Source organism: Trachinotus anak, unplaced genomic scaffold (genome assembly GCF_046630095.1).
Source record: "Trachinotus anak isolate AG129_WGS33_773 ecotype Australia unplaced genomic scaffold, CSIRO_AGI_Tana_v1 ptg000004l, whole genome shotgun sequence".
In the NCBI taxonomy this organism is placed as follows: Eukaryota; Metazoa; Chordata; class Actinopteri; order Carangiformes; family Carangidae; genus Trachinotus; species Trachinotus anak.
In genome coordinates this window covers 9,713,647-9,721,830 of record NW_027273855.1, presented here as the reverse complement: position 1 = coordinate 9,721,830, position 8,184 = coordinate 9,713,647, and the positions used below count along the sequence as shown (strand labels likewise).

The following is an 8,184-nucleotide window of genomic DNA, read 5'->3' as shown; positions in this document are numbered from 1 at the left end:
ACCTCCTAAGATCACCATCAGGGTAACAGTGACTTGCTCAAATGTTCTGTCACGTACCCATAGTAACACTGCCTGTCAAAGTAGTTTGAAATGTGATTCTGTAGACCCGTCACAGCTACAAAAATATTGCACAACCCATAACAGAGATGTTTTCTATTTTCTTTTTACCTTTTCAATTTTTTAAACAATTTTCTGTATATTTTAACACATTAATGTAATTCTATGTCAGTGAACTGTGAAATAACAGCGTCTTCACTGGTAGCTACAACCACAATAATTTACAGTATATATACACATTTAACACAACACTAACGTAATTCATCACATAGAATTGGGATGAAAGGACAAGGGCCGTGAGCAGTATGAAAACCTTAGTGTGTCTGTGTGGACGTGCGTTTGTGTTGTCTGTGAACAAGTGGGACAAGGGAAAAAAGAGGTGCATATGTGTGTAATGAAGACAGAGAGAGAAAGTATCTGATTTCCCCTCGTCATCGGTGCTCAGTCCGAGGTCGCCAGCTGTCACAAACAGTCAGCTTGACACATGAGTGCTCAGCCTGCCAAGCACTGAACACCCACAAAATTATAGATAGGCATAGAAATACAGACATATGGTCACACCCCAAGCCTGAAATCACCTTGGAAATCACCTGGTTAGACTAAAGAAGGAATAAAGACAGGGGTCCAGACTGTGCAAATGTTAGAATCCTGAGGGCCTGAAGTGAGGAGGCTGGTTGGTTGGCTGGTTTGTTAGACTCAAGTCCGCTGGCCATACAGTGCTCCAGTCATCGCCAGCAGGTGAAGGACTGATTCACAGAGATTCACCAGCACACCGGGTTTGTAGTTTCTTCTTTTTCCTCTGTGAATTTTAACAAAAGCAATGTTCCAGGTTTGAAGCATGGACTATTCGATTGTAAAAAATGTTAAAGTCTGTTTATTTGAATTCATATCAGTGGGACAGTTATATAAATACTAATTGAACAATTGCTATTTTGGTAATGTTTTTTATTCACAAAGACTAATTTTTATTGTGGTGAATTTTGCTCTGACTAAATTTAGGTACTTCCTGACTGGCAGAAGTACCTAAATTTAGCTGTGATTAGATTAAATTTCACAATCTTTGAATAGCTTGGGTCAAGTGGACAAGTGCATTATCACAGTATGTGTGTGTATAGAATACATTTACATTAACATTAATACATCTACATTTACATTTACATGTATGTGTTCATACAAATACAAAAATATGTCGTGTATATCTGTGTCACTGTGTTTGTTGTGTCTTAAACAGCAGTGTTTGAGCTAAACTAGTTAACATTATAAATACCATACAAAACTCTGCTGTGTAACAATAAGATGTTTATCATTCACTCTTATAAAGGATAAAGGATGACAAATATTATGCCAAAATCTATGCAATACATTTAGATTGAATGCCATGTAAAGGCTAACATCTGTGCATGACAAATATACAGAAAATGCTAAATATCTTAATTCCCTGTCTATATTTCATTCAGTTGTGTTGAATTAGAAATGTGGACATATGGCTTGAAGTGCTTGTTGAGTTTACCCACAGTGGCAGTTCATATGGAAAAGTCATAATTTAACAAAGAGATAATGAGAAGAATAAATGTTTAACAACAATGAACTAATAAATAAAAATATAAATAACTTTGTAGGTAAGGAAGCACTGACATTGCCACAAAACACCATGGACCTGTGAGTATATTTCCTGAAATCACTTCAATTATTTGAACAATGCGAACATATTGCCTGCCATATTTTGCCTGCCTGTACCTTTTCACCATCTCTGCAAGTTTCATTTGAAATTTTAGTGAGCTAAATGACTGAAAAGCATAAAATCATCCAAAACCATATTCATCATAATCATCATCAATCATCCATGTCTGTTTATATTCACATACAATACTGTTAGAGCAGCTCCATATTCATTGGAGAAAACATATCATAGGAGTCTCCCAGAATAAATAATCAGTGCTAAACTATTTTAAGGTGGAATGGCAATTTGATACCAGCACAAAGCACATCAGCCACATCAGATCACTCCATGATGTTATCCTGAGAAAACCTTGCAACTCCAACACTGGCAGTTTTTAAGTTCACATGTCTATGTTTAAGTATCACATGTTCACCTATGGACACACAGGAAAACAAATTTAAAAACCAAAATTAAGATTTGATGATAAAAACTTTTCATGACAAAGTAATGATATAGCTGCATGATTTGACCTTACTCATTGTTCTGTTTTTTTTCTTTGTGTGTATCAGGGAGGATGACAAAAACTCTGTGGATATCCATGACAACCCTCCAGCTCCTGACAATGTAGTGAGGGAGGACGGAGACACGGTGAGTGTCAGGGCCATGTCAACCCCCAACTGTTAGCAGTGCTATTCCCAAGCAGTTTAAAATAGCCACCAGCTGGGACGGGAACGCAGTGCAGCATCAATTGGCAAAATATGAACTCTGACTGAAGTGTTTCTGACTTCTATTCCCCTGTGGGTTAAAGTAACACTGTTGGCTGACCTGCAAAAAACAATAATTGTAGGTTTGATTAGTTAGAAGCATAATTCCTTAGATACTGAAAAGTAGAAGATGAAACTGAACAGCACATCTTTCTGAACATAAATGTTTGGACACATCCTTGGAATATTACTCTACAGTCATTGTTAAATCCACTAAAAGTACACTTTGAAAAGGTACACTGTTCAATGACAGTTCTCACCTTTTTGGCTGTGTAGTCTTTCTGCCAGGGGACAATGTGTAAAGGATACAGAAATTAAACAGATTTTGGAATGGCCATTTGTTCTAGTAGATACATTTCGACACAACAAATTTGACATAATGAAACTACAATGCTAAAATGCATTGTGATTTTACATATGAGATATCCAAGAATGACAAGTTGGCAACACTGCAGAACAACACAGCTTGGCCCAAATATTTCACACAAATTTGACATTTCATCACTGTGCCTTTTTGTTGACCATGATAGACAGGAAATGTAGGCATATTGTGCCAATATTCAAAATTTTAACAACATTTTTATCCATAGGATATCCATAGGATCCATAGGATAAAAATGTGTGTGTGTGTGTGTGTGTGTGTGTGTTTAATAACTGAGATATGTCTTTTGTGTCTCCGTGTCTTCAGGTGTATTTCATTTATGAGGAGGAGGTGGAGGTGGAGGAGAAAGAACCAGAGCCTCCTTCTGAGCCAATTATCCGGGTCAATGACAAACCCCACAAATTCAAGGACCACTACTGCAAGAAACCCAAGTTCTGTGATGTCTGTGCTCGCATGATAGTCTGTATGTACTGAAAAATTATGTTAAGAAAATATAAACGCAAACATCAACAACATATATTATACTTATACATGTTATGTTTTCAACATGTATAAAGCATGAGTCTTGATTTCTGACTGGCCCACACAGATGTTCCTTTGTTTATTTTTCAGTGAACAACAAATTTGCGCTGAGGTGTAAAAACTGCAAGACCAACATCCACCATTCATGTCAGTCATATGTTGAGTTCCAGAGATGCTTTGGCAAAATTGTGAGTCCTGTTCCTCCTGTTGTTGTGCTATTGGAATGGGTTTCATTAAATATCTACAATGCAGTATAGTAGGCCACTAAACCTATTCATATTCCCTTTACTTTGCCCAAGGTAAGACAGATATTTATCACTAATACAGGCTGGAACCATTCAAACATGATGTTCTCTTTTTGTTTCCTGTAGCCACCTGGCTTCAGGAGGGCCTACAGTTCCCCCTTGTACAGCAGTGACCAACCAGACTCAAGTGAGTCCATTGAATCCTGGATGACAGTGTGACTCATGTATTTAGGACTAAATTTATGTTCAGGGCTATAGCTAATATCAAGGAGACTTAGGTCATGTCCTTGTTACTTTTCTAACAGTTAGTAGATTTTGGCAACCTGGAGAGTTAAAACAACATTTTGACCTTCAAGTTTCTTTTTCACAGAAAAAAAGAATAGTTAATTCAGTAAATAAAATGATACATAGCCAACGTGAGCATTAACAGCTGTTTACTTACCAGTCTTGCCAAGAGCTTCATCCATCAAGAAGGTCACCCACTGGATACAGCTCTTAGCAGGTCAAGGAATGAAGTTTCATACTGAACTTGCAATGTCTTTTTAAGACTGGTAAGCAAACAACTGGTAATGCTAACGTTGGCTATGTAGCAATAGCAAAACTTACAAATAACTCCTTTAACCATTAAATCAGAAAATTATCATATGCATTACGCTAAAAAGAAAAAGCTAAAGAAACATTAAATTTTCTTTTTAAAAAAAATCAAAAAAATCAAAAAAATCAATCATTTAAATGTTGTCTGTACAAATAATTATCTGATTAGACAACCCAAACCGGAATGATCCAGTCTTTGACACCCTGCGGGTTGGTGTCATCATGGCAAACAAAGAGCGCAAAAAGAATGAAAATGACAAGAAAAATGTAAGTGTTCAATACACATCCTATTCAAACCATAAAAACTGACATTTTCAGAAATAAAACTACATATATTAAGCTATCAAGCTATTCAATAAATTCAAGCAAATACAGCATTTTGAAGGGATATGATGTAATATATTGATATATGAAATAAGATTTTAGCAATGTTTTGTCGTCTAGATGATGATGATGATGGAGGAAGAGGAAGAGGAGAACCAGCAGCCCAAAGAGAATGAGGAGGGAGGAGAAGGTACAAAGAAACTAGACTATATATATATATATATATATATATATATATATAATATCCAGTGTGGACCCATAGGCAAGGTCCTTAATGCTGTCAGCCTACCTCAGGATGAGTGAAACTGCAAATACAAGAGTCATACCAGCTTGGATGTTGGTTGTGAACCCCAAACTGGGAGCAGATTCCAGGTACGTCTGAGGTCTCTGTCCAGAAGAGCACAGTTCTAGGAACAGCTAAGATACTGTGCAGAACCCTCAAACTCCCAGGCCTCTAGTAGAGGACCTGTCCTTGAGTAAGACACACCACCCCAGGAGGGGTGAGAGGGAGATTTCTTCATATATGTATATATATATTTCTTTATTTTATTTTATTTATTTATATTTATACACACACACTCACACATGGTCATAAATAATAATAACAATAATAACATTTGGGCCATCTCATTTTCTAAAATGCTGGAATGAAATCCTTTAATATACAAAAGCAAGGCCTTTGCTGGTGACTCTGATCTCTGATGTTCATACAGGGAAGTCTGATGATAAAAAGGAGAAAGGAGGAGACAAAGCAGATGACAAGGTGAGAAATAATACAGTTAAGTTTTATTCTCAAGCATCTACACAGAACTTTACCAGCTGCAATACTGTACATACACCTGTCTTTGTTAAAGATCAATATCAGTTGTCATATTTAGTAGCAGCTGTGCTGTTTTGTCAACAGAGTAAGGGCACATTCTCCCAGTCTCACTATTACCTGGCTCTCTACCGCTTCAAGGCCATTGAGAAGGATGACCTTGACTTCCAGTAAGTTTGAAAGACACAAACAATGTGCAACATGCAGTAATTATATTCAGTATAAAGCCCTTTTTTATTTTATTCAAGTAAATCTACCTTAATTTTCAATATGTGGAGACCTTTTGAATGTTGAATTTAATTATTTAACAAAAAGGTAGTGCTGAAGGACACTGATTGTGTATGTGTTTGTGTATTAGCCCTGGTGATCGTATTACAGTCTTGGATGACTCCAATGAAGAGTGGTGGAGGGTGAGTTTAATCGCTTGATTATCTAAGCTTTAATCTGAATTTTAAACTGTGCTGTTTCAGTTATGTTTGTGCTGAGGATGAATTCAAAGTCTATTTTCAGGGAAAGATGGGAGATAAGACAGGATACTTCCCCACCAACTACCTCATAAAAGTGCGTGCATCAGAAAGAGTTTACAAGGTGACGCGCTCCTTTGTAGGGAACAGAGAGATGGGACAAATCACGCTGAAGAAAGATCAGGTAACTGCACTTATGTGTGTAATTCCATAACTGTTTTGGTTGGTGGTGCTATTGTAGCCCACTTTAAGTTTAGGCTGAAAAGCTCTATATACAAATATTCCCAGTGATCTCTTTTCTTTAGATTATTGGGAGTAAAGGAAGCCTTTAAAAACAACAGACATTTATCATTATTACATCAACCTCCTACCCGAGTATATTTTGACTTATTAATGTTTCATCAAAATACCAGCCAACAGTACTGTGCCAGTAGTATCAACACATAAAAATGGTACATGGTGAATTAATCAATGTGTGGAAGGTTTTGAGAGTGTAAGTTAAAGTTAATACTGATGACACTGTGGTCACTGTGTTTTAGATTGTGGTGAAGAAAGGAGATGAGAAAGGTGGCTACTTGAAGGTCAGCACTGGACGCAAACTGGGCTACTTCCCTGCTGATCTGCTGCAGGAGATCAGTGTGACATAAAAACCATGATATGCAACAAAGAGCCTGCAAAATGCTTTACATTTTGGTACAAATTGGTGCTGTCACTGTTTGGGAATCCTTCTAATGTTTCAGTAATTTTCCATATTTCTTACCTAAAAAAAATATATAAAATTTGCTCTTATTATGTCTATCACTGCAGAAATTATTATTATTATTTTTTTTAAATCTATTTGTGTTTTTGACACAAACTGAAACATGAGAAAGGAGAGATTAATGATTTTACAATTTGAAAACTGTGTCATTCATAAGTTAGAAAGAGAAAGTTACCTTTGTGAACAGATAGTCAGAAGCTTTAAGTTACAACCTGCTGACTATATAGTAGCTTGCAGTGAGGACAGACAGAGAAAGCTTGGACATCCTTGTAGAAGGACATTAAGCAATTCATTAATTGATATGAGGGTAAGCAATTAATAATATAAGATCAAAAAATGCATCCATGTATTTCTAAATCAATTTGACAAAACTGTTTTTAAAAGCATGGTAGATAAATGATTAAAAGTGGTGGTGGATTGATAAGTGATAGTAAATAGCAAAATATGAACATATAGACTCCATGTTTAACGTTCAGGTTTCATTTTTACCAGGCTATTTTGTTAAAAACACGAATTTAATGCTTTATTCCTATTTAATGTTACAAATTTACATTTCACTGCTTGTTCAATTATGATCCATGACTCAAATATTTTGAATTTTGTTAATTTAACAGTTTTAAAATTCAGGTATTTTTATTTTGATTATTATTGTCTAACGAAATATCTAATGACTTGTTATGATTTGTAAAGCTCTCTGGATCCTTTATGGTTATCCAAAGCTCCAAAGCCATTTCAGCATGTACATAGCCATATACTAAAAAAGAGAAGACAATTTCCATGATTGGGTTTGTTTGTAATTTCATGTGACCCTAACAAAATGCAGAAAATCTGTATAAAAAAGTGTAAAAAAAGCAACACTGCTCAAAATGGTTTCAATAATTACTGCTAGTAATTATTAACTATAGCTGAATGCTTGAAGTACTAATGTTTCAAATATTAAACCTGACGTGCATTTGAACTGCCTGTGAAATTTTATTTAAATGATTCCAAAAGACAATGTTTAAAACCAAAAAAAAGACCAAAGAGGGCAGTGCAGAGGAACCTCTTGAGTTTATGCAGTAAAATTTTATAATACATGATATGCTGAATTTCTGAAAATGATTATTTTAAGTGAGTTTGCTAAAACAAATGAATTTTTTGCATGTCCTTTACAAATGATTTTTTTCAGATCTCAACTTTTGACTGTCTTTAACTGTTACCTTCAGATTGGCTTAATAGCCTGATGAAGTTAACCATAGTCAAAGGTTCAGGTGGGGTCTACTGGCCTTGCATTAAGCAGACATACAGTATGTGCAGTACAGTGAAACACAATTTGCATTGATAATACTTTTATACTTTTTCCACCATTATCTCATTGACATCTGTTTCCGTCCATATATTCCCCAAATTTAATGATGGTTTTAAGGGAACTATAAAAACAAACAAAAAAACAAAACATAGAAACAACAAAAAACACAATCTTCATTGTAATTTTTTTTATTTCAATATGTCTACTAAAATATACAAATTAAAATAGAAGAAGCTAGACGGTGTGATGAGTAAAATGCATCACACAGTGATGACAATATACAACCTGTATGTAATAATCTAAAATA

At 35.4% G+C, this 8,184-nt stretch overlaps 1 protein-coding gene across 1 annotated transcript; it reads left to right on the top strand.

Annotated features, from left to right (window-relative positions):
* The first annotated feature begins 547 nt into the window (after positions 1 to 547).
* On the top strand, positions 548 to 7,547 carry LOC139620324 (SH3 and cysteine-rich domain-containing protein 3-like). Its single transcript, XM_071475706.1, has 13 exons — positions 548 to 833; positions 1,677 to 1,716; positions 2,287 to 2,365; positions 3,170 to 3,326; positions 3,476 to 3,573; positions 3,757 to 3,817; positions 4,394 to 4,491; positions 4,669 to 4,738; positions 5,262 to 5,311; positions 5,453 to 5,535; positions 5,724 to 5,775; positions 5,876 to 6,013; positions 6,369 to 7,547. The coding sequence occupies exons 2-13, from the start codon at positions 1,709 to 1,711 to the stop codon at positions 6,474 to 6,476; spliced, it is 1,002 nt and encodes a 333-aa protein (XP_071331807.1). The 5' UTR covers positions 548 to 833; positions 1,677 to 1,708; the 3' UTR covers positions 6,477 to 7,547.
* The last annotated feature ends 637 nt before the right edge of the window (positions 7,548 to 8,184 follow it).